At 45.2% G+C, this 25,937-nt stretch overlaps 2 protein-coding genes across 2 annotated transcripts; one reads left to right on the top strand and one right to left on the bottom strand.

The window, feature by feature from the left end:
- Positions 1 to 5,461: 5,461 nt before the first annotated feature.
- On the top strand, positions 5,462 to 6,403 carry LOC115468186 (olfactory receptor 52D1-like). Its single transcript, XM_030199725.1, has one exon. The coding sequence runs from the start codon at positions 5,462 to 5,464 to the stop codon at positions 6,401 to 6,403; it is 942 nt and encodes a 313-aa protein (XP_030055585.1).
- Positions 6,404 to 11,515: 5,112 nt separating this feature from the next.
- On the bottom strand, positions 11,516 to 12,475 carry LOC115468185 (olfactory receptor 51G2-like). The gene has a single exon (XM_030199723.1). It carries the CDS (start codon positions 12,473 to 12,475, stop codon positions 11,516 to 11,518), a length of 960 nt encoding a protein of 319 aa, XP_030055583.1.
- Between the last annotated feature and the right edge of the window lie 13,462 nt (positions 12,476 to 25,937).

Here is a 25,937-nt window from a genome sequence, read left to right as displayed (position 1 = left end):
CTATTGAGAACATAGCAGGTACATTTATGGGTTGAAATGGTAAAGGGGTTCAGACCCTCTCACATTTAGTACTTACTGAAAAATAGACAAACTTTACAAATGAGTCAATTTATTTATTTTTATTTGTTACATTTGTACCCCACATTTTCCCACCTATTTTCAGACTCAATGTGGCTTACATAATACTGTAAAGGCGTTCGTCAGTTGGTTGATAACAAAGACAAGGTTGTTTTGTAGTCAGATGAGGTAGGTGTGTGTCAGGAACCGTGAAGGTAGAAGGGAATGAGGATTGTATACTAGTCAGTACGATCATTGGTTGTGCTGTATTGCTGGATGTGGGGATTTACGTTGGATCAGTGGGGTATGACTTTTTGAAGAGGTTGGTTTTTAGTGACTTTCTGAAGTTTAGATGGTTATGGATTGCTCTTACAGCTTTTGGGAGTTCATTCCACAGTTGTGCACTTACGTAGCAGAAACTGGATGCGTAGGTTGTTTTGTATTTAAGTCCTTTGCAATTTGGGTAGTGTAAGTTTAGGTATGATCGTGAAGATCCGATTCTGTTTCTGGTTGGTAGGTCTACGAGATCTGTCATGTATCCTGGGACTATGTCGTAGATGATTTATGGACAAAGGTGCAGATTTTGAAGATGATCCCTTCTTTGATTGGGAGTCAGTGCAACTTTTCTCGGAGGGGTTTAGCACTATCGAAGCTATTGGCAAAGGAACTTAGGCGACTGCAATCTGCTCCCCATTGAATTGTCTCTTATCCCTTCAGTCTGTTCGGAATTCTGCTGCACAACTTATCTTTGGCCACTGGCTACACTCACATAACCCCTCTCCTCAAGTCACATCATTGGCTCCCTATACCGTCCTGCACACAGTTCAAAGTCCGCTTATATGTCTACAAAGGCATTCGTTCTGTAGCTCCTCAGTATCTCCTCTTATCCCTACACCCCTCCCTGGGAACTCCCCTCATTGGGTAAATCTCTCTTATCTGTGCCCTTCTCCACTGCCGACTCCAGACTCTGTTCCTTTCATCTTGCTGCACCGTATGCCTGGAATAGACTTCCAGAGTGGGTACCTCATGCTTCCTCCCGGTCCCTATAAAAATCCAGAGTAAAAATCCTTCTTCTAGAGAATCCTTTTAAACGTTAGCCCCTTATTTGCCTGTTTAATACCCTTATACTGTTCTAATGGTTCACATACTAATTGAAACTCACTGTGTCTTCGTTTTGAATTGATTATGGACTTTTTCTCTTCTGTGTTTGTGTACAGGGACCTCCTTGTGTCTAGTACTGGTATAGACATAGTACAGAGCAGCTGTAACTTGTAAACTCTAGGACTGATTGAGGACGGGCACAGGGAGAGCTCAGGTGATGGACACTGAGCCTGACACTTCTAGGACTGGAGGGCTTAAAAGATGGACACAGGAGTACAGAGCTTGTCACCTTTAGGACTATAGAGTTCAGGGGATGGACAGGGATACAGAGCCCTAGGACTCTAGGACTGGAGAGTTCAGGGGATGGAAAGAGGGTCACCTCTAGGACTGGACAGTTCAAATATGGACAAAGAGATACATAGCCTGTCACCTCTAGGACTGGAGGGCTCAGGAGATGGACAAATGGATACAGAATCTGTTAGCTCTAGGACTAGATGGGGTTTAACATAGGGATATAGAGTCTCGTCACTTCTAGGACTGGAAGGTTCAATGAAGGGGTAATGTCTTTTGTTTTAGACGGTATTTGAGGATCCTGAAAGTGCCTTAAATCTTTCTTGTTTCAGCGTGAATGTCTTTTCACTTGTGCTACTCAACAGCTGTGTCTTGCTCTTTTTTCCAATGAGGTATTTTATCTAGAAAACAAGGTGGGCACAGCCACACAGGCCCACTCAATCTTAGCTCACGCCCACCGAGCTGCAGCACTACACTCCCACCTTCACGGTGTCCCGGCATCTGCACGCCAGTCTCTGAACCCCCTTCTCTCCCCGGTGTCGATCTAGGTGTCCTCGGCACCTGCAGCGATTCATTCTTGCAGCTTTGCCGGCCCCGCAGACTTCCATCCGCCGCGTCCTGCCAGACAGGAAACAGGCAGTGATGTCAGCAAGGGCGGGACATGGCAGATGAAAGCCTGTAGGGCTGGCGCAAGCAGCGAGAATGAATCGCTGCAGGCGCCGAGGACGTCTGTACCGACATCGGGGAGGGACGGAGTTCAGAGACAGGAGCACAGATGCCGGGACACCGCAGAGGAGAGGGAGAAGGTGTGGGGTAGGTGGGGAAAAAAAACCCTCTTATGGGAAGATATGTGTGGTTGGGGGGGGGAGGGGGCACGTGCGTGTGGAAGGGACAATCCAATTTACCTCTGGGCCCATCCAAAATAACGAGTTTGGCTACGCCTCTGCTAGAAAAAAGAAAATATCTAATAAGAAAGTAGAAAATGTATTGTTCTCCTGTGCTGTTATTTTCTTTGGTTTTTTTTGCCACTGTTTGTTCTGCTTTGAACTCCTGTTGGTGGCTGGTCCTGTTCATACCAACTTAACTACTGCCTGCTGCCAATATAATCAGCAGTGCATTTTTTCTAACAAAAAAGGTGCCGGTACTCAAATGCCAGACCACCCTTCCGGGGTGGGTTGGTCACTGAGGGACCCACCCCACAATAGCCAAGACCCCTGAAACCAATCACAGAATCTATGACAAGGCAAGATTGGTGTGTAGAGTCTGAGCTCTTTCATTAGAACTTGGGGACCATGGGTCAATTTTAGCAGACAATGGAAAAGGTGCTGGTACTCATTACCCCCGAGTACCCCATCAAAAAAAAGCCCGATCAGTGACCTTGTAATGTTCGATTTTCCACAAAAAAATTAATTATTGATAAAGCCTCAGCATAAGAAGAAAGGAAAAATTCATTTTCCTCCGCTGACCTTGGTGTTTTCTTTAGGGACGGACAATCAGAAAACTGATGTTTCATGTTGTTTTTATATTACATTGAGGGGCATAATCGAATGCGAACGCCCATCTCCGGGAACGTCTACGAGAAGGGGTGGACCGAACCGTATTTTTGAAAAAGATGGGCCTCCATCTTTCATTTCGAAAATACGGTTTGTAAAGACCGAATCCCATGGATGTGGTCGTTTCTGAGATGGGCTGTTTGTATTTTTTTGCAATAATGGAAAATAAAAACGCCCAGCTCGGAAACGTCCTAATCCAAGCCATTTGGTCGTGGGAGGGACAACTGTACAACACTACCATAGCTCTTAGGGGTGAAGGGGGCAACTACATGTGGGTTTTAGAGGCCTCCCATTTACCACCACAAGTGTTACAGGGAGGGTGGGATGGGCCTGGGTCTGCCTGCCTGAAGTGCACTGCAGTACCCACTAAAAGGGGACAGGACTTGTTGCTGCTGTATAACCTTGGCACACCAGTTCACACCTAAAGACTAATCTCTCTGAAAAAGTCGTTTATTTCAATAAGCATGTTTACTCACAGTTAAGTGCAGATCACAGGTTGTGCCCCACTGGCAACAAGTCTCCCTGGTACTGAGATTAGCAGTAGGTCAGAGCTGGCAGAATGGTGGACAATGCCCTCTTTCAGTAACGTGGGTAACACATGAAAGGGATCTAAAAGTGGCTTACAAACATGGCCACTACCTCATGGACTACTGGAAACACAACAGGGCACACTCTGACCCAGTAAGCAGGGGGAAAAGCACCATGGGAGTAGAGCCCACTACCCTACACCCACCACAATGCATTGCTGATGTGAGACTGCAGTGCGCATAACAGAAAAGGTGTCACACTCACCCGAGAGCCACATCAGAACCAGGGAAAGGTTGTCAGAGGACAGAACACATTCTGCTGTCATGGAGGTGGGTACGGCATTTGAGGCTGGCATAGAGGCTGGGAAAAAAAGTTTTTAAAGTGGGGTTTTTTTGGTGGGAGGGGGTTAGTGACCACTGGGGGAGTCAGGGGAGGTGATCCCCGATTCTCTCTGGTGGTCATCTGGTCAGTGGGGGCACTTTTTTGGGACTTGTTCGTGAAAAAAACGGGTCCAAAAAAAGTTACCCAAATTCGCGCTAAAAACGCCTTTCTTTTTTCGATTATCGGCCGAGGATGCCCATCTCTGCTCGGCTGATAATCACGCCCCGGTCCTGCCTTCACCACGCCTCCGACATACCCCCGTCAACTTTGCCCGTTTCCGCGACAGATTGCAGTTGAAGACATCCAAAATCGGCTTTCGATTATACCGATTTGGCCATTTTTGTGAGAAAGACGCCCATCTCCCGATTTGGGTTGAAATATGGGCGTCTTTCACTTTCGATTATGAGGCGGATTGTATTATATTGCCTTTATATACCTGTAACATTAAATAGTTTTACGCGGTTCACAATAAGTAAACCTATCATATACCCCTTTGTTGATTCTGTTACTATTGACTGTGTTCTCTTGTTACTATGTAAGCCGCATTGAGCCTGCGATGAGCGGGAAAGCGCGGGGTACAAATATAAAAAATAAATAAATAAACAACCAAGAAAATCTCTTGGGAATTACATGACGTAGCTAATATTACTAAAACACAAATTACTAAGGCGCACTGAGAGGTTTCCCCCACACTCTGGCTACCTCTTAGCGCATCTGCAAAAGCATCGTTTTCCTACGGATGACATTAATGACCAGATGCAAAGTTCCAAATTAGTGCCTAGCCATTTACTGCTTGAACTGGGTTAGTGCTGGAGCCCTGGGCCGCCGGTGCTGCAGTCCCCGGTCTCACCTAGCCTGCCCTCGGCTCCGTCCGCCACCGGGCCCCCTGCATTTAAATCGGAAGCGCCTCAGCTCCGTTTGGAAAAAGGCAGATTGCCTCCCTTCGGGCCCTCCTTGTGTCCCGCCCTCGCGGAAACCTGGAATTTACATCAGACGAGGGCGGGACACAGTGAGGGAAGGCTCAAAGGGAGGCGATCTGCCTTTCCAAACAGAGCTCAGCTGAGGCTCTGCCGATTTTAATGCAGGGGGCCCGGTGCCAGACGGAGCCGAGGGAAGGCAGGTGAGACCAGGGACTGTAGCGTCAGCAGGGGGTGCCAGCGGGGGGGGGGGGGGGGGGGGGGGGATGCGGCGGGGGGAGCGGCCTTGCCCGGGGCCCAGCTTAGTCTCTCAGCAGCCCTGCTGGAGCCCTTTCCAGGGCTCCCTCCTGAAATGGCTGTGCGGCAAGTGCTTAATAAAAAGAAAGACCTACCTTTTATGAGCTGCAGTAAAGTGGGGGGCCTTGGTGCACATCCCCTTTTTGGGACTCTGCTAATGACTTGTAACCTGGATTAGTCACTGTTGGATACTGGGGTAGACGGACCTTTGGTCTGACCTAGTAGAGCAGTTCTTATTTTCTTAATGAATGGATGCTTCTAGTAATTCGTAATATTGTTTCTGTTTTTAGGGACTGGAAGTTTTGCAGATCTGGAAGTGAGAAATCTTTTCGTACTATGTTGACGGCCAACTCTACGAGTCTACAACCTTCTGTATTCCTGCTGATTGGAATCCCTGGGCTGGAAGCTGCCCACAGTTCGATATCTGTCCTCCTCTGTGTTATGTATCTTGTTGGTCTTATCGGAAACAGTACTCTGATATATATTATAATAAGAGAGCACAGCCTCCATGAGCCCATGTACATTTTCTTTTCCATGCTGGCAGCCACCGATCTCCTCCTGTGCTCCTCCACAGTGCCACGGGCATTAATCTTATTCTGGTTCCATATTAGGACAATCTCTTTTGGAGGCTGCCTGACCCAGATGTTTCTAATTCACTTCAGTTTTATTCTGGAGTCGGCCATTTTGCTGGCTATGGCTTTGGATCGCTATATTGCCATTTGCAATCCTCTGAAGTATGAAATCATATTAAACCTTTCAGTCATCATGAAGATTGGAGTATTCGGGATGGTTAGAAGTTTCTGCTGTGTGAGTCCCTTCATCTATCTTCTGAAGAGATTATCATACTGTGGGGCAAACATTATCCCTCACACATACTGTGAGCACATGGGTTTAGCACGATTGGCCTGCACAGATATCACCCTCAATATCATGTATGGCTTGGCTGTTGGGGTGTTAACAGTACTGTTAGATTTTCTACTTATCATCCTGTCTTATGTCCTAATTCTCTGGGCCGTCCTGCAACTCCCTTCTTCTGCTGCCCGTTTCAAGGCATTTAGCACCTGCGCTTCTCACATGTGTGTTATACTCATGTTTTATATCCCTGCTTTTGTCACAGTCCTTGCCCACAGATTCGGCCACAAAAGTATCCCATCCCACATCCACATTCTGTTGGCCAACCTCTACGTCGTCTTCCCACCTATGTTAAATCCAATCATATACGGTGTGAAAACAAGAGAAATCCGTAGACGTGTTCTCCATTTGTTAGTTCTAATCTAATCTATTACAGAACTTGTTTACCGTACAAATTCTAACTAATAGTTCACCCACCCGAAGTTCGTTCCCTCCCTCCCTCCGAGTTCCAGGATCATCGTCCCTCCCTTCAAGTTCCAGGCCCCTCCCTCTGAATTTTAAAAGTCATCTTGACTTACCTCGTCGGGGTTACGGCGGCCGGCAGCAGCAGTAAAAAGCATGCAGGCTCGGCGCTTAGTTTGTACTTCGTTCCCTCTCTTTTGTTATATCCATTTATTTATTTAAGGCATTTCTATCCCACATTAACCCAAGTGAAACTCTGGTTCAATGTTGTTTACAATAGAAACATAAAAAAAAAGAAATACATTTGAGTTATATTCAGTGCGTTTTTTTCTAGTAAAAAAGGTGCTGGAACTCAAATGCCTGGACACCCTTCAGGGGTGGGGTGATCACTGAGGGACCCACCCCACAATAGCCAGGCCCCCTGCAACCAGTCACAGAATCTATGACAAGGCAGAATTGGTGTGTAGAGCCTGAGCTCTTTCATTAAAACTTAGGGACCTAGACAATGGAAAAGGTGCCGGTACTCAGTACCCCCAAGTACCCCCTTAAAAAAAGCCCTGGTTCTATTTAAAGAGTACATCATAAAAATACTATATAGGAAGTGGGGCATTAGGTAGAAGTGAAATATAAGGAAATAAATATTCAGCAATCTGTTCATGAGAGGAGGGCGGGCAGTTGGGACATGGGAGAGGGCGAGGTAAGCATGGCGCGGCGGGGCGCCCCCCAGAGGACGGTGCCCTCCTGCCTTGCTTACCTCGCTTACCGTGTTGGCACGGCCCTGGACCCTGGTGCCAGAACCAGTGGTGGGAGGTGGGGCTGGTGGTTGGGAGACGGGGATAGTGCTGGGCAGACTTATACAGTCTGTGCCCTGAAAAAGACAGGTACAAATTAAGGTAAGGTATACACAAAAAGTGGCACATGTGAGTTTATCTTGTTGGGCCGACTGGATGGACCGCGCAGGTCTTTTTCTGCCGTCATCTACTATGTTACTATGTTACTATTTTCTATACCAAATAAGAGCCTCTATAATTTGAAGAGACTTCTTTGGATTTCAGATTATTTTGGGTGGTGTTTTCTCCGTAATTGCTCTCTCTCTCAGCAATCATAGAACCTCTTAATAAACTACAGGGCTTATTCGGGTAACTTTCCTGTCACAAAGAAGGAGGAGTAGCCTAGTTAGAGAATGACATGAGGACAGGGATCCGCAGTGACCATGGGGATGGGGACAGGGACAGATCCTACGGGGACGGGGTGGGAACGGGGACAGATCCCACGGGGACAGGGCGGGGACGGGGGACAAAATTTCTACTTTGAAGCCTGTTAACAAACTGGGATGTTATTTATGTTTGATTGATGCAGACAACAATGTTTTTATTTTTTGGAAAAAACAAGCAAATATGCTGGCCACAATTAGCAAACTTTGCATGGGAGGATCCTGTACATTCCTGCTACCAGCACATCTTCTAAGAAGACATCTTCTATTGCAGGAAGGACTGTGGAAGACGGGAGAGCTAGACTGAATCCTGAGACTCTCGATGACTTCTTATTCATTCACAGATTTAAAAATCATAACAGTGATTCATAGGGCATATTTCTCCCCCATTAGGGTTTACAGAACGGGTTGTATTTTGTACCCCTGGACAATTTAACAGGGTGGATTAGGATTCCTTGGGGTAGTAGAAATCAGCTATTGTTGAAGTTGGAAGGGTAGAGGGTGGTGGTGGTGGTGGGAGGGTTTATTATAGCTGCTCATTGTTATTATTGTTCTCTATTTGTAATTTATACACAACAGTTGCACAGCATATTGTTCCTTTTTATACTTTAATAATAAAAAGATTTAAATATAAAATCATAAGTGCTTCAGGCTTCTGCAGATGAGAACAGAGCCCACGGGGATGGGCTGGGGACGGAGACGGGACCTACAGGGACAGGACAGGGATGGAGACAGGGTCTGCGGGGACCGGGTGGGGACGTAGAAACATCCACGGAGATGGGGCGGGAACAGGGACAAATTTTGTCATTCTGTAGAAGTGGGCTTAGGCAGCTGGTGTCTTACTTGCTTGGGGAAACTGAGATAGAGGAATGGGAGGGGAAGGTATTGGAGACAGAAGCAGGTGGCCAGCCCTGAGATTCACAGAATTTCTCTCCTTTCCCTCTGCATCCCCCCCCCCCCCCCCCCCGTGACTGTCAGAATCTCCTACTTTCTTCTCCCTGTGTCCAAGGGCATAGGCTGACTACTTATGGCGCTGGTTACACCAGAAAACGTGCTGCTGCCATGTGATTGGGCAACAAATTCAGCACATATTAATTATTTAAATAAAAGTGACAATGAGCTTCCAAGCTCATATTCCCCCTATGCTCTACAGTGCATTAACTTTCTTATAATTGTGAGAAAATTAATGGTATCAGGGCGGGAGAGTAGTAGAGACTATTGTAGCATGTCAACACAAAAAAAGGCCACTTTTTTTTTTTTTGGTTACATTTGTACCCTGCACTTTCCCACTCATGGCAGGCTCAATGTGGCTTACATGGGGCAATGGAGGGTTAAATGACTTGCCCAGAGTCACAAGGAGCTGTCTGTGCCTGTAATGGGAATCGAACTCAGTTCCTCAGTTCCCCAGGACCAAAGTCCACCACCCTAACCACTAGGCCACTCCTCCACTGTTGCTACTATTTGAGATTCTACATTGAATGTTGCTATTCCACTAGCAACATTCCATGTAGAATCTCCAATAGTAGCAACATACCATGTAGAATCTCCAATAGTAGCAACATTCCATGTAGAATCTCAAATAGTAGCAACATTCCATGTAGAATCTCAAATAGTAGCAACATACCATGTAGAATCTCAAATAGTAGCAACATTCCATGTAGAATCTCCAATAGTAGCAACATACCATGTAGAATCTCCAATAGTATCTATTTTATTTTTGTTACATTTGTACCCTGCGCTTTCCCACTCATGGCAGGCTCAATGCGGCTTACATGGGGCAATGGAGGGTTAAGTGACTTGCTCAGAGTCACAAGGAGCTGCCTGTGCCTGAAGTGGGAATCAAACTCAGTTCCTCAGTTCCCCAGGACCAAAGTCCACCACCCTAACCACTAGGCCACTCCTCCACTGTTGCTACTATTTGAGATTCTACATGGAATGTTGCTATTCCACTAGCAACATTCCATGTAGAAGTCGGCCCTTGCAGATCACCAATGTGGCCGCGCAGGCTTCTGCTTCTGTGAGTCTGACGTCCTGCACATATGTGCAGGACGTCAGACTCACATAAACAGAAGCCTGCACAGCCTTCTACATGGAATAGCAACATTCCATGTAGAATCTCCAATAGTAGCAATGTTCCATGTAGAATCTCCAATAGTAGCAACGTTCCATGTAGAATCTCCAATAGTATCTATTTTATTTTTGTTACATTTGTACCCTGCGCTTTCCCACTCATGGCAGGCTCAATGTGGCTTACATGGGGCAATGGAGGGTTAAGTGACTTACCCAGAGTCACAAGGAGCTGCCTGTGCCTGAAGTGGGAATCCAACTCAGTTCCCCAGGACCAAAGTCCACCACCCTAACCACTAGGCCACTCCTCCACTGTTGCTACTATTTGAGATTCTACATTGAATGTTGCTATTCCACTAGCAACATTCCATGTAGAATCTCCAATAGTAGCAACGTTCCATGTAGAATCTCCAATAGTATCTATTTTATTTTTGTTACATTTGTACCCTGCGCTTTCCCACTCATGGCAGGCTCAATGCGGCTTACATGGGGCAATGGAGGGTTAAGTGACTCACAGAAACAGAAGCCTGCGCAGCCTTCTACATGGAATGTTGCTAGTGGAATAGCAACATTCCATGTAGAATCTCCAATAGTAGCAACATTCCATGTAGAATCTCCAGTAGTAGCAACATTCCATGTAGAATCTCCAATAGTATCTATTTTATTTTTGTTACATTTGTACCCTGCGCTTTCTCACTCATGGCAGGCTCAATGCGGCTTACATGGGGCAATGGAGGGTTAAGTGACTTGCCCAGAGTCACAAGGAGCTGCCTGTGCCTGAAGTGGGAATCAAACTCAGTTCCTCAGGACCAAAGTCCACCACCCTAACCACTAGGCCACTCCTCCACACTTAGATTTTAATCGCTTGCCTGTCTTCAAGACACAACAAACCCACACAGACCCGAACATCTGCTGCTCGCTGAAGCAAAAAAACAATACTGAAAATCTAGCTGACCCCTTAAGATCTCCCCTGATCCACCCTTACCCCCCTGCAGGAACAAAGAGAGGTTCTTTACCTCCTGCTGTCTTGCGCATTATTGTGAAAATTATGCCATCCGCATGCTACCTCACATTGGGGGTCGTTTACTAAACTTAGCTCGAGTTATCTGCAGCAGGGTCCATAGGAATAAAAGACCCCCATTGTCTACTTACAGATCGAATATGAGACAGAGTTCAACAGGCATAAATTTGATAGTGGTGGACAAAAGAGCGGTAGGTAAGCGGTTCTCCCTCTGCCACGGGGGGTGGGGGGGAGAAGTGGTTCAAGGAAGCCTGGCCATGAGGATGTTAGCTCACACTTTATTTCAATTGTAGTTCAAGATGAGTTACTTCCCCCTGTCCCCAGGGGGCTCACAGTCTGTGTGTACCTTAGGTTAGTGCCTGAGTTGTCTGGAAGTAGACCTGGGCAAAGCCGGGAATTATAACCAGATAAAAAAAGCTGTCCTAACTCTATCTGGATATCTGTCTGAATATTACTGGTACACTGATAAGTGCCAGCAGGCTCCAAGACCTCGAATATTGAATGCCAGTATCCGGGGGTGGCACAGTGCTTATTCATGTATAAAATGCCCACGGTGGCCAGCATTTAAAGAAACAATGACCGCCATGGACTGCATATCATCTGGAGTGGAAATAAAATTCCCTGAATTGCAGAAGACATAAAACCAAGATTGGATCAGTCTTTACTGAAAATCTAGTGCTAGTGGATAACTCAAGACAGGTTTGAGGGAGAGAGGAAGGGAGGGGAGACAAAGTTCATGACCTTCTCAGAAGCTTCCATGATCCTGCAATAATATTCAATGTGCAGACCCCACCCCTTTCCTTAAGAGCAACTTGTAAATCCCTAAACGGATCTGTTTTGTTTTTATGCTATAAATGATCGGATTCAAGACTGGTGGAACAAAGAGGTAGACGTTGGCCATTAGCATCGGGACAAATGGGGCAGCATGTTTCCCAAACCTGTGTATCATGGACAAGCCAATCATTGGGATGTAGAAAATGAGAACAGCGCAGATATGGGACACACAGGTGTTAAGTGCCTTGAGACGTTCTCTCTCTGACGCAATGCCCAGCACAGTCTTAATAATCATGATGTACGACAGCACGATCAGAAAACCATCTACAGTCATTGTACAAAGAGCAACAGCTAAACCGTACATAATGTTAAACATCGTTGTGCCCTTACAGGCGTGCTTCATGACGTCTTGATGCAAACAGTAGGAATGAGAGAGAACATTGGTTCCACAGTATGGTAAGAGCTTCAGGCGAATGATCAGTGGGGTGAGGATGGCTGTGGCTCGGATAACAATCGCAATCCCAGTTTTTGTTATTCTTGGGTTAGTCAGAATGGAGGCGTATCTCAGGGGATAAGAGATCGCAATAAAGCGATCGAAAGCCATGGCCAAGAGCACCGCAGACTCTATGATCGACAATGAGTGAATAAAGAACATCTGGATTAGGCAAGCATCAAAATAGATTTGTCGAAAGTTGAACCAAAAGATGCTGAGCACAGTGGGTAACGTGGACAGGGATAAGCCCAGGTCTGTGACAGCTAACATAGACAGGAAAAGGTACATGGGCTCATGGAGGCTCTGCTCTGTTTGAATGACAAAAAGAATAGTGGAATTGCCCAGAATTGCGATAATGTACATAGCACAGAAAAGGATGGCGAGCCAGCTGTGTGCCCCCTCCAGTTCTGGGATTCCAGTCAGCAGGAAAACGGAAGGAGAGAAGCTGCTGTTACCCAATGTTGACATGTTGGGCTGCTGATCCTCTGCTCTGCATCCAGCATCTGCTTGGAGGGAATTCTCTTCGTCAATCCCTACTAGAGCAAGAGATGTATTAATACAGTACATTATCCATTTCCGAGCCCAGTAATATTGCTGAGAGAGACCTTCGCCTACAGAAACTGATATGGGTTGCATGCTTTCAAATCAACAGCCCTCATCACATAATTTTAAAATAGCTTCTGTTATTTTATTTTTATATTGCTATTCTGATAAAGTATTATTTTCTTTGCCTTTTCACCGTTTATAGCTGTAATTTTACACTGCATAAACTGGGTGTCTTTTTATTTTTCCACTAGACAGAGAGGGGCTTAACTATACAAAGAACTTGCCTTGAGTTTAGCCACCCATCTATTTATCCCAACTGACTCTGTACCACACATCTTGTCCACATCTATATATCTGCATTTGGCTCTTGGCTACTTAGTGAAATGTCTCATTGTATTGTAGGAATAACATTAGCATCATTTATTTATTGCATTTCTATCCCACATTTTCCCACCTATTTGTGGGCTCAGTGTGGCTTACAATATATTGTGAATGATGGAAATACAATTTGTTGCATTACGATTATGGGTTACATAGCGAAGAGTTATGGGAAGACAAAGTCAAAGTCAAAATATCATTTGGGAATGGAACAGTGGAATATAACAATGGGGAATTGATAGGGCGATAAAACAATAGCAAGAGGGTAGAGTATTAAGTGTGATGAAAATGCGGGGGAAGAGAACTCAGAAGAGAGTGTACTGATGCATTTCTATTAGTGTGTGTGGGCTTCATGTGTTTTGGTCCTTGCAGTATATTTTCTCAAAGAGATGGGTCTTCAATAGTTTGCGGAAGTTGGTAAGTTCGTAGATCGTCGGTAAGTTCGTAGATGACTGATGTGCAGCTATTCATACCCATTGAACTTGATCTACCCAGAGACCTGAATAAACTGAGTACCTGTCTAACATCAGTTCAAGAATGGGCTAAAAACAACAAACTTTGCCTAAACCCAAGTAAAACTGAGCTTCTATGAGTCCCTAAAACAAGTGTGGAGAAAGCTGACATCAAAATCTCTTTTGGGAAACATGAACTCCCCCTCAAATCACAAGTAAGGAGCCTTGGAATACAGCTCGATTAAACACTTACTCTGATCCCCTAAATCCAAGCAACCTTGAAAAGCAGCTTCTATCACTTGTAAATAAATCCTAATAAATAAATATCTATGTCATTCAAAAGTTCTAATGTGTGCTTATTAGGGTTTTCATTAATATTATCCTGGCATCGTATTCTAACTGTTATTTGAATGTTCTTCCAGTGCTGTCGATTGTGCTGCTGTTTGTATTGTACTGGCATTTATCGTATTTTTGTTATGCTTGTTCTACACTGCTGTTAAATGTGTATAATTCTGATGCTTTTTCAGTTTACTGCTATTACTAGGTTTCAATTTGCCATTTCCAAGTTTATTTCATTGGTTGTATTTATGCTGTTAACAAAATTGTAAGTTCTATATTAAACTGTACCTGCTGTACAATGCTTTGGATGAATCTCTTCATAAAGGCAGTTAATAAATCCCAACAAATAAATAAATAAACCCAGTGAACAGCCTTCTCTACATCCAAAGCCACAGTGACCATGAGATAGCACTGATACCGGATTTTCAGCACCGGCTGGCTGATATCCGGGTACCATCACTGCATATCCGTGGGGTTTTCTGCTCAGATGCTTCTACACCAGTGGTTCCCAAACCTGGTCCTGGAGGCACCCCAGTCAGTCAGTCAGGTTTTCAGGCTATTCACAGTAAATATTCAGGAGAGAGATTTGCATGCAGTAGAGGCAGTGCATGCAAATCCGTCTCATGAATATTTATTGTGGATATCCTGAAAACCTAACTGGCTGGGGTGCCTCCAGGACCAGGTTTGGGAACCACTGCTCTACACCACGGTTATAATATTGCCCCCTAGTTTCTCTATGACCATTAAGACCACCAGAATTCTACAGTTCAGAGTGTGAACAGTGGCCCCTCCCCATACCACGCCCATCTTATAAAGCAAGATGTTGTAGTGTACATACGTATTGCCATACTGGGACAGATCAAAAGGTCCTCCGTCAAGCCCAGCATCCTGTTTCCAACAGTGGCCAATCCAGGTCAAAAGTACCTGTCAGAAACCTCAAAGAATAACAAGATTCTGGAATCCCAGAGTAGCAACATTCCATGTAAAACCCCAGAGAATAGCAAGATTCCATTCAGAATCCCAAGTACATAAGTGTTGCCATACTGAGACAGAGCAAAGGTCCATCAAGCCCAGCATCCTGTTTCCAACAGTGGCCAATCCAGGTCACAAGTACCTGGCAGAAACCTCAAAGAATAACAAGATTCTGGAATCCCAGAGTAGCAACATTCCATGTAGAACCCCAGAGAGTAGCAAGATTCCATTCAGAATCACAAGTACATAAGTGTTGCCATACTGGGACAGACCAATGGTCCATCGAGCCCAACATCCTGTTTCCAACAGTGGCCAATCCAGGTCACAAGTACCTGGCAAGATCCCAAACAGTACAATACATTTTATGCTGCTTATTCTAGAAATAAACCGTGGATTTTCCCCATCCATTTTGATGATGGCTTATGGACTTTTCTTTTAGGAAGCTCTCCAAACTTTTTTTAAAACCCCATTAAGCTAACTGCTTTTACTATGTTCTCTGGTAATGAATTCCACAGTTTAATTACATGTTGAGTGAAGAAATATTTTCTCTGATTAGTTTTAAATTTACTACTTTGTAACTTCATCGCGTGCCCCCTAGTCCTTGTATTTTTGGAAAGAGTAAACGAGCGATTCACGTCTACCCATTCTACTCCATTCATTATCATATTTCCCCTCAGCCGTCTTTTCTCCAAGCTGAAGAGCCCTATCCGCTTTAGCCTTTCCTCATAGGGAAGTCGTCCCATCCCCGTTATTATTTTTTGTTCCTATCAACTGATTACTATTAACTACCATGATAGATATAAAATGACTGGTTGGGGTTATTCAGTAGCTTTTCACCAGCTTTGTCTATACTTGTGATGATGAGGACAAGATGTTTAAGAATTTCATTGACAGTCTGGGGCAGGAGCTAACATTTCTTCATGCACGCTGCACCTTGCACTACCTTGAATACCAGGACCTGTAAATCTGTCCTGAAACTCAATGTGGAAACTCAAACGAGTGAAACAATTCTTCCCGAGGGAAACATTTCGCAACCTGATACAATCAATGGTAATGAGCCACGTCAACTACTGCAATGGAATCCATGCGGGATGCAAAGAACAAACCCTAAAAAAAACTCCAGACCGCTCAAAACACAGCAGCCAGACTTATATTTGGAAAAACGCGATTCGAAAGCAAAAAACCCTTCCGTGAAAAACTACATTGGCTCCCAATCAAAGATCGCATTGCTTTCAAAATCTGTACCCTGGTTCACCAAATTATCTACGGTGAAGCCCCAGGATACATGACAGGCTTAATCGACTTAGCAACTAGAAACACATCTGAATTGACACGATCATACCTAAATCTGCACTACCCAAGCTGCAAAGGACTTAAATACAAACCAATCTACGCATCCAGTTTCTCCTACATAAGCACACAACTGTGGAATGCTCTACCAATATCCTTGAAAACGACGTACGACCACCTATCCTTCCGGAAAATACTAAAAACCAACTTGTTTAAAAAGGCTTTCCCTACCGACCCAACTTAAATACCTGATCTCGGCAACATAACATAACCAAAGTACGTAATGGACATAACACAACTCTTCCACTGTTCGATTCCCTAATGTGGCTGTGCCACATGAACTTTATCTTACCACAACATCACCTTGTATTAGTTAACACCGGAGTCTGCTAACGCCTCTCTGGTATTATGTAAGCCACATTGAGCCTGCAAATAGGTGGGAAAATGTGGGATACAAATGTAACAAACAAATAAATCTGAGATTCTACATGGAATGTTGCTATCTGTATTTGTTTACACCGGAGTCTGCAAACACCTCTCCGATACTATGTAAGCCACATTGAGCCTGCAAATAGGTGGGAAAATGTGGGATACAAATGTAACAAACAAATAAATAAAGTATTATCCATCGATAATACATCGATAAACTGAAACAGATTATCCATCGATTCAGCTGTATCGATTTGAACTCATTATTTACTATCATTTAACAAGTTCAAATCGATACAGCTGAATCGATGGATAATCTGTTTGAGTTTACAGATTCAGAAGAGCTAAAAGCAATATCAAAAAGCCATTTAGTCCACCGGGCATCCACATGAGCTAACTTAACTTACCAGGACCATGCAGCTTGGGATGGGAGGACGTTTCTTACAACTGGCACAGAAATGGATTGCAGTTCCAAGCTCAGGAATTATCAAGCTTGGCATGAAGGTTTGGGAGCTTTTATAACACTCATTGTAACATCCCACGGGATTTCCTAATTAGTTTATAGTCAAATTAAAGAAACAAAACCATGTAGCACGGTGGAGCCGATGGTCTAATAAGATGAAAGCTATCGGGACTCTATCGGCTAATGTCTGAGGAGAAGTTTCGCTGTCTTGGAAAGAAAAGAGGCCATTTGACTTTTGCCTGAGGAAGGAAGTTGTGTGTCTTTATACACAAGTGCCATTTCAATCCAATTACTTTCTTGCATTTTTTAAGTTAATTCTGTTCATGCAGTGCACAGTGATGTCTGACTAATTACAGCATTTGCAAAAGAATTTTGGCAGGCTGAATACATTTCTCTCAGTTCTAATTTGGGGGCTCATTTTTGATAGAGAAAAATGTTTAAAAAGTGTCATAAAGCAGCATTTGGACCGAAATCTTCTCAAAACGTCCACATCAGTGTTTTCGAAACCTGTTTTGCAAACGCCCATCTATGCAATGCGTTCAAATCACAAAGGGGCTTGTTGGGGACATTTCAAATGCGGCCTTAGGGTGGGCTTAGGGCGTCCCAACACTTGGACATTTTACATCCATAACAGAACAAAACGAAAACGTCTAGGACGTAAACTTCAACGTTTTGATCTAGGCCTGTATTTATAATGAATAAGACACAAAAAAGGTGCCCTAAATGACCAGATGACCACTGGAGGGAATCGGGGATGATCCCCCCCTTTACTCCCCCAGTGGACACTGACCCCCCTCCCATTCCACAAAGATGTGAATAAAAATATTACCAGCCTCTATGACTGCCTCAGATGGTATAGCCAGGTCCATTAGAGCAGGTCCCTGGAGTAGTGTAGTGGTGGGTGCAGTGCACTGTTGAGAAGAGGACTCAGACCCATATCTCTCACTACTTGTTACACTTGTGGTGGTAATTGTGAGCCCTCCAAAACTCACAGGAAACCTACTGTACCCAGATATAGGTGACCCCTTCACCCATAGGGGCTACTGTAGTGGTGTACAGTTGGGGGTAGTGGATTCTGGGTGGGCTTTGGAGGGCTTAACAGACAAGATAAAGGAGCAATGGTGAGATGTGTACCTGGGAGCATTTCTATGAAAGTCCACAGGAGTGCCCCATAGGGTGCCCCATTGCTCTCCTGAGATGTCTGGGGGACCAGGCCACTAAAAATGGTGGCAGTGGCGTTCCTAGCCTGGATGGCACCCGGGGCGGATCGCCGATGCGCCCCCCCCCCCCCGGGTGCAGTGCCCCCCCCGGCAAAATGATACCTCCCCCCCCCCAGTGAAATGACACCCCCCCAGGTGCACGCTGCTGGGGGGGGGGGGCCGCGGCGCGCACCTGTTGGCTCCGAAAAGTTTGCTAACTTCGCTGCAGCTCCCTCTGCCCTGGAACAGGAAGTAACCTGTTCCAGGGCAGAGGGAGCTGCAGCGAACAAGCGAAGATAGCGAACTCGGAGCCAGGCGCGCGCCGCGGCACCCCCCAGCAGCGTGCACTCGGGACGGACCGCCCCCACTGCCCCCCCCTTGGTACGCCACTGAATGGTGGCCCCTCCTACATCTCAATGCCTTGATTTTTTAAGGGGTCCTTTTAATAAGATGTGGTAATAACTGGCCTGCGATAGTGTAGACGCATGTTTTGAGTGCACACTGGGCCAGTTTTTACTGCATCTGCAAAAACAGCTTTTTTTTAATGGGACGGGAAAAGGGCGTTCGGTAAAACTGACACCACCCATTGATCTAGCGGTAAAGGCTCACACGCTACACGCGTGGTGACCGGTTAGCACACACCAACTGCCGATTACCATTGGAAATGCCACACGTGGGAGGAAATAAATAAAGAAATGAATCATCCAGGCGTTATGGGTGCACGGCAAACCTGAAATTGCTACCAGGGGGGCGCGGTAGTCTCATTTTGGCGCTCTGCACACGTGTAGAGCCTAACGCGCCTTTGTAAAAGTGCCCCTAAGGTTTTCACTTGTAAATTTTTTTCAAAAATGACCTAAAAATATAAATGTACAGAGCACAAAAGCTTGTTGCAAACAATATTAAAAAAAACCCAAAACATAGACATTTTGCAGTTTTGAAAATGGTCATGTTTTCTTTTTGGATTTAGGACGTTTAGTGCAAAACATCCAAAGTCCAACTTGGATGTCATATCAAAAATCCCCCTCCACAAGTAATCTTTATGGTTTTATATTATACAAGCAAAAAAGCCCGTTTCGCTAAAAAATGAAAACGGCGCTAGCAAGGCTATTCTTCCCTCCCGTCCCCTCCCATCCGTGTCCCGTGATTCTGGCCTCTCCTCCATGTCCAGCGATTCTCCCTTCCCTTCCATGGCCAGTGACTCTGTTCTTCCTGCCGCCCTGCCTTTAAGCCGTTCATTTTACCTGAGGTCGCAGCGGCAGCAGGCTGGACTTGCGTCGCCTCCAACCTTCCCTCTCAGTGTCCCGCCCTCCTCTGATGTCATTTTGTCTTTATGCGAGGGCGGGACACAGAGGGGGAAGGGAATGCTGGAGGCGAGCTCAGGGGCGTAGCCAGACACCCAATTTTGGGTGGGCCTGGGCCCAAGATGGGTGGGCAGAAGAACCCTGCCTCATACCACAGATGACGTGGTCTCTCCTTCTCTCACCTGCATGTCATATGGTCTCTCAAATATCTTCCCTCTCCCGCATACCTTTTAAATAGCAGATTTTCACCGGCAACGGGCAGCAACTAATACACCCAAGCCCACCCTTGGCTACGCAACTGGGCGAGCTGACATCAGCATGCTGTTACAATCCCAGCCAGCCAGGCATCCAGGGAAGCAGAGTTACAAATTATTATATAGATTATGGCCCTTCTTTTAGAAGCATCTCATATGTAAATAGTGGCACTTACTCACGTAGATTGCATACACGTGTTAAATGACAACTTCAGAAAGACACTAATTACACATGGAGATCTATAGTATAAAGACATTTCAAGGGGTGTGGTGGAGAAGTGGTTCGAGTGGGCCATGGGTAGGACAAAAATGTACATGTATGTTCCCCATTTTACAAAGGAAGTACACATGTATGCAGGGGCGGCCCAAGACAATCTGCCACCTGAGGCAGAAAATGAGCTGTCGCCCGACTTCTCTGCCTCCGCCACCCTTCCCCAAAATTACCTTTTCTATTCTTTTCTTGTTTTTCAAAACAAGGCGGCGCCAGCGACTCCCAAAGGCTACCCTGCCTCTGGTCTCAGCCCCTTCTCTCTACTGTGAGTGGCCCTAGGGTTACCATATGGCTCCAGAAAAAGAAGGCCAGATTGAGCCAGTCTGGGTTTTATTTCCATTGCTTTCAATGGAAGCAAAATCCGGACTGGATCAGTGTGTCCTCCTTTATCTGGAGCCATAAGTGGCCCGCCTCTCTGACATCATTTCCTGTTTCCTCAGAGGCCGGCAGCCCACAGTAGAGGGAAGGGGCCAGGACTGGTGGCAAGGCAGCCTATGGAAGTAAAGGCTAAATTTCAGAGAAAGGGTTGGGGAGGATGCCGTCTGACAAGAGTGACGCCTGAAGACCCCACCTCAGGTGGCCTAATGGTAGGGCCACCACTGCGTGCATGGGAAAAAATGATCATGTCAGATTTTACTCTGGCTCAAAGGCACACACAAGTTTTACCAGCATGCTCGTTTCAACTATGGCTTTACATGAGGGATTAATCCTCCATTATATACTTTTGCCTCCAAAATAAAAACAAAATTAAAATTGCAGAATTACTATTTAATTGGGAGTACTTACATGAATAGGTTTGCAAAATGGACAAGTACAGAGCAAGTGATCAAAACCCTACACCAAAATGCAATACAAGTTCGTCAGAGTAGGGATGGACCATTACATTTCCACAAAATGAGGGACTAGAGGTGGAATGCAGCAAGTCTTTATTAGGAAAACAAATCACACATTCAATGCTAGATAAAACCCAGAATAAATGTCCACCAGGAGAAACCACAATAAAATCCAAGGTTCCTCGATAGGTAGAAGCAGTTAGCTTAGCAGGGTTTTTAAAAAAAATGTTTTCCTACAAGAAAAGTCCATAAGCCATTAAGATAGACTTGAAAAATCTGTTTTACTATTTTGTGATCGTGCCGGATACATGTAACCTGGATTGGTCACTGCTGGAAACAGGATAGTGGGCTTGATGGACCTTTGGTCTGACCCATTATGGCATCTTATCTTCATACTGCATGCACATACAAATCCCAACTTTATAAAGACAGGACATGGAAGTCTAAAAGAACACTTCCTCCTTATGGCAAGGAGGTGTGGTCTGGGTGTATTTAGGGTGGGACTAGGGAGGAGATGAAATATGGATGACCAATTCTGATTTCAGAAGAGGAAGGGATGTTTATGTCCAAAAAATAGACGTTGTTATTTAGACCTGGTAGTTGGCATGTCCAGATTAGAGAACAGTAACGTGGAGGGGCATCTTTGAAAGAAACATCAAAGTTGCGATTTGGACGTCCTTGCAAAATGTCCAAATCCAGAAGAGGGGAAAACCGTATTTTCTTTCGTTTTGAAAATACTGTCAGAGACGTCCAAATCCAAGGACATCCCTAGATTTGGACGTCCCTAGACATGGAAGTTTCTGACTTTTGGCAATTTTCGAAACCAAAGACATCCATGTCAAGAACATCCTAATGCAAGCCATTTGGACGTGGGAGGAGCCAGCATTTGTAGTGCACTGGTCCCCCTGACATGCCAGGACACCAACTGGGCACCCTAAGGGGCACTGCAGTGGACTTCATAAAATGCTCCCAGGAACATAGCTCCCTTACCTTGTGTGCTGAGCCCCCCAAACCCCCTCAAAATCCACTACCCCCAACTGTACACCACTACCATAGCCCTTACGGGTGAAGGGGCACCTATATATGGGTACAGTGGGTTTGTGGTGAGTTTTGGATAGCTCACTGTTTCCTCCACAAATATAACAGGTAGGGGGGGTATGGGCCTGGGTCCGTCTGTCTGAAGTGCACTGCAGTACCCACTAAAACTGCTCCTGGGACCTTTATGCGCTGTCATGAACCTGAGCACGACATCTGAGGCTGGCACAACATATTTTTAAAGATGTTTTTTGAGGGTGGGAGGGGGTTAGTGACCACTGGGGGAGTAACGGGAGGTCATCCCTGATTCTCTCCGGTGGTCATCTGGTCATTTCGGGCACCTTTTTGAACCTTATTCGTAAGAAAAACACGTCCGGGTGAAAACGTCCAAGTGTTCGTCAGGGACGTCCTTGCTTTTTTCGATTATGGGTCAAAGACGTCCAAGTTTTAGGTACGCCCAAGTCCCGCCTTTGCTACACCTCCAACACGCCCACTTGAACTTTGGAAGTCCTTGCGACGAACTTCCGCTAGAGACGTCTAAAATCAGGTTTCGATTACACCGATTTGGACGTCCCTGGGAGGACATCCATCTTCCGTTTTATGTCGAAAGATGGACGTCTTTCTCTTTCGAAAATGAGCCCGATAGTAGCATAGTAGATGACGACAGAGAAAGACATGTACGGTCCATCTATTCTGCCCAACAAGGTGCTCTGATTGAGCAGCCTTCCGCTGGAGGGATTAAGGGAAGTCACTTCCCTAATTCCCCCAATGGTTGTTGTCCCTTTCCCTCCCCTAAATGTGAAACTAGCAAGGGGTACCAGTCTTTAACACAGCTTCAGGTAATCTTTTTAAAATTAACTTCTTGATAGACCTCCATGCAGACTTGAGGAATACCCTAATGGTTAGTGCAATGGGCTGAGAATCAGGGAACCCAGGCTCAAATTCCAGTTCAGTTCTTAATGATTTTTTTTTACTGTATAAGAAGCCTGTAAGCCTGAAAGCTATTGAAATGTTGTACATTCAGGTATGGTAGTTATTTTTCTGTCCATGAAGAACTCACAATCTAAAAGGGAAAAAGAATCACAAACAGCTATAGTAGGATTTGAACCTGGGTCTCAGTTCTCAACCCACTACTCATGTAAAATGATACCATGTAAAGTTATACCAAATTATAAAATTATACCAAATTATTGTACCAAGTTATACCATGTAAAATGAGTTTATCTTGCTGGGCAGACTGAATGGACCGTACAGGCCTTTCTCTGCCGTCATCTACTATGTTACTATCCTGCTTATTTTCGAAAGGAGAAGGGACAGAGCTTACTAGGACAGACAAACAGGACAAACAAGCGATAAGGGACTATTAAAGTGAGGATGATAAAATAAAATACTGCTGCTTTATAAAAGGGCCCCTCAAGGCAGCATACAATAAGAATAAATCAAACATAAACAATAGTGAAATGGATGTTCATGCTGGACGCTTCCAACACATGGATGTCCATCTCACCTATATTTTAGAACAGGATCCGTGAACATGTAGCCTGTTGTAAAATATGTGAGAAATGGGCGTCCATATCCTACATACAGACTTGGACGTCCTTTCTAAATTGCTGTTCAATCTCTATGTTCTCTGTTAAATTGGGCTCTAAGGGGGATCTAAGGGGGGAATACTATAAATCTCAAGTGATGTCGCGCACTGACTGGCACCAAGATTCTGTTATAGAAAGCCCACCTCTTTAACATTGCTTTTGACTCGTAACCACTTGTAACCACTCGCCTCCACCTACCCTCCTCTCCTCTTTCCTGTTCACATTAATTGATTTGATTACTTTATTTTTTGTCTATTAGATTGTAAGCTCTTTGAGCAGGGACTGTCTTTCTTCTATGTTTGTGCAGCGCTGCGTATGCCTTGTAGCGCTATAGAAATGCTAAGTAGTAGTAGTAGTAGTAGAATACTGAGGTAAACTGGAATCAACATGCCAATATTTAGGTGTGCCCAGTTATGCCAGGTCTATGGTTACTTAACGCACAGAAGTGCGCAATCCAGTGTGTTCAACTTACAGTATTCTATAATGTGTGTGTGTGTGTACCAGGGGCGTAGCCAGACTTCAGCGGGAGGGGGGGGGGCCAGAGCCCGAGGTGAAGAGGCACATTTTAGCCCCCACCAGCGCCGCCGCCCCCCCCGCCATTGCCCGCCCACCAGTCATTGTCGACCCCGCCACCACCAACTTTGCCCCCCTGCCCCCACCGCTGACCCGCTCGATCCCCATCCCACCACCAACCTTTGCTGGCGGGGGACCCCAACCCCCCCACTAGCTGAGGTCCTCCTCGCATAAGGCTTCCTTCTGTTTCTGACGTGCAGGACGTCAGACTCACAGAACAAAGCCTTGCAGATCAGCTGATCTGTAAGGCTTTGTTCTGTGAGTCTGACGTCCTGCATGTTGTATGTGCAGGACGTCAGAAACAGAAGGAAGTCTTTTGCGAGGAGGACCTCGGCTGGTGGGGGGGGTGTTGGGGTCCCCCACCTGCAAAGGTAGGCAATGGCGAGTTGGCGGCGGGAGGAGGATCGAGCGGGTCGTCGGCAGGGGGGGCCAGAGCCAAATCTACGGGGGCCCAGGCCCCACGTAGCTACGCCACTGGTGTGTACTGCTATGGATTTACAGCCTGTCTCACTGACACAGACTACCCAATAAGTACCGTGGATTCTTTTGGATTCGTAATAACTAAATGAAACCTTTATTAGGGAAGCTAAATTCTACAATGATTAAGATATATACAATGGTTAGCACATATACAATGATTAGCTCTAGAAACACAATGGTTAGCTGTATAAACAATCATTACATCACTGGTCTCTACATCTAAGCAATGCAAAGAGTTCTTAGACCAGGAAAGAAACACTAATTACACTATACATACAATCATCACTGGTCTCCATCATCCAGGCTCTTATCAACAGCTGGGGGGGCCCGGTTCACAGCGAGAGCTAGGAGCTTTTGGACCAGGAACAAACCCTCTGCGCAGTCTGTACATTACTCACAGATGAATCCCAACTCTGTGGTCTTTCTTCTATGTTTGTGCAGTACTGCATACGCTTTGTAAAGCTATAGAAATGCTAAATAGTAGTAGTAGGGACAAGCCCTCCCTTTTATTCGGCTCTGAGCCCATGTCCAGAGCAAAGGAAAGTTACAGAAAGCTTCTATGGAAAATTACAGACTGCTTCGCTGCTTACGTCTAACGCTAGCGTGCCTTTGTAAAAGACCCCCTGAGTGAGTTTATGTAAGCTTACGCAATTTCTGCGTCTTACTGTATTGTAATCTGTTTTGGAGCCCGGACAGAGAAACAGTACATAAATTTAGAAATAAACAAATAAATAAACTGTTTCTAACTATTGTCATTTTTCAGTGCTGCCCAAATCATTGAATTCAGTCAAGTCTGGGACCTAAAACTGTTTATTGATGTGCGCCAAATAAAAAGTAATCGAATCCTGTGTTAAAAAACATGGCTCGGTATCTCAGGATACTTGAATGAACTCTCCTTATGCTGCTTCTTAGACTAGATCTTGTGCTCTTGCCCTGATTAGCATAAGTCATTATTCTGTTTTGAATATAATAACATCATTCTCTAGGATGCTGCCAATATATGGGGGTGAGAGAAGGACATATATATATATATATATATATATATATATATATATATATATATATATATATATATATATATATATATATATATATATATATATCCTGGTAGCAATCCCTCTGGGGTGCTGGCCAACTTCCTAACGATTCTCCTGTCTGGTCTGTGGATAACCAGGTTTTCGGCAATCCAGCTCCTCCCTCCAGCAGTCCATACACAAAGTCTCTCAAGGTAGGGTTACCATATGGCTCCAGAAGAAGGAGGACGGATTGAGCCAGTCGGGTTTTACTTCCATTGCTTTGAAAGCAATGGAAGTAAAACCCGGCTGGCTCAATTACTTCCATTGAAAGCAATGGAAGTAAAACCCGGCTGGCTCAATCCGTCCTCCTTTTTCTGGAGCCATAGACTCAAGGCAACACAGCTTTTAGTTCAAGGCTGTTTATTCTCCCCCCCCCCCCCCCCCTTCACAACTCAGTTCACTTAGGCAATGTCCTATGCAGTTCCAAAAAGAATCATAGCAAAAGAAAAC

Source organism: Microcaecilia unicolor, chromosome 4, assembly GCF_901765095.1.
Source record: "Microcaecilia unicolor chromosome 4, aMicUni1.1, whole genome shotgun sequence".
Lineage (NCBI taxonomy): Eukaryota > Metazoa > Chordata > Amphibia > Gymnophiona > Siphonopidae > Microcaecilia > Microcaecilia unicolor.
Note: the sequence above shows the minus strand (reverse complement) of the source record. Positions and strands in the feature narration are given on the sequence as shown.

Bases quoted from the DNA above. Each gene is read 5' to 3' on its own strand.
- LOC115468186 (XM_030199725.1), top strand. From the start codon at position 5,462: ATGTTGACGGCCAACTCTACGAGTCTACAACCTTCTGTATTCCTGCTG.
- LOC115468185 (XM_030199723.1), bottom strand. From the start codon at position 12,475: ATGTCAACATTGGGTAACAGCAGCTTCTCTCCTTCCGTTTTCCTGCTG.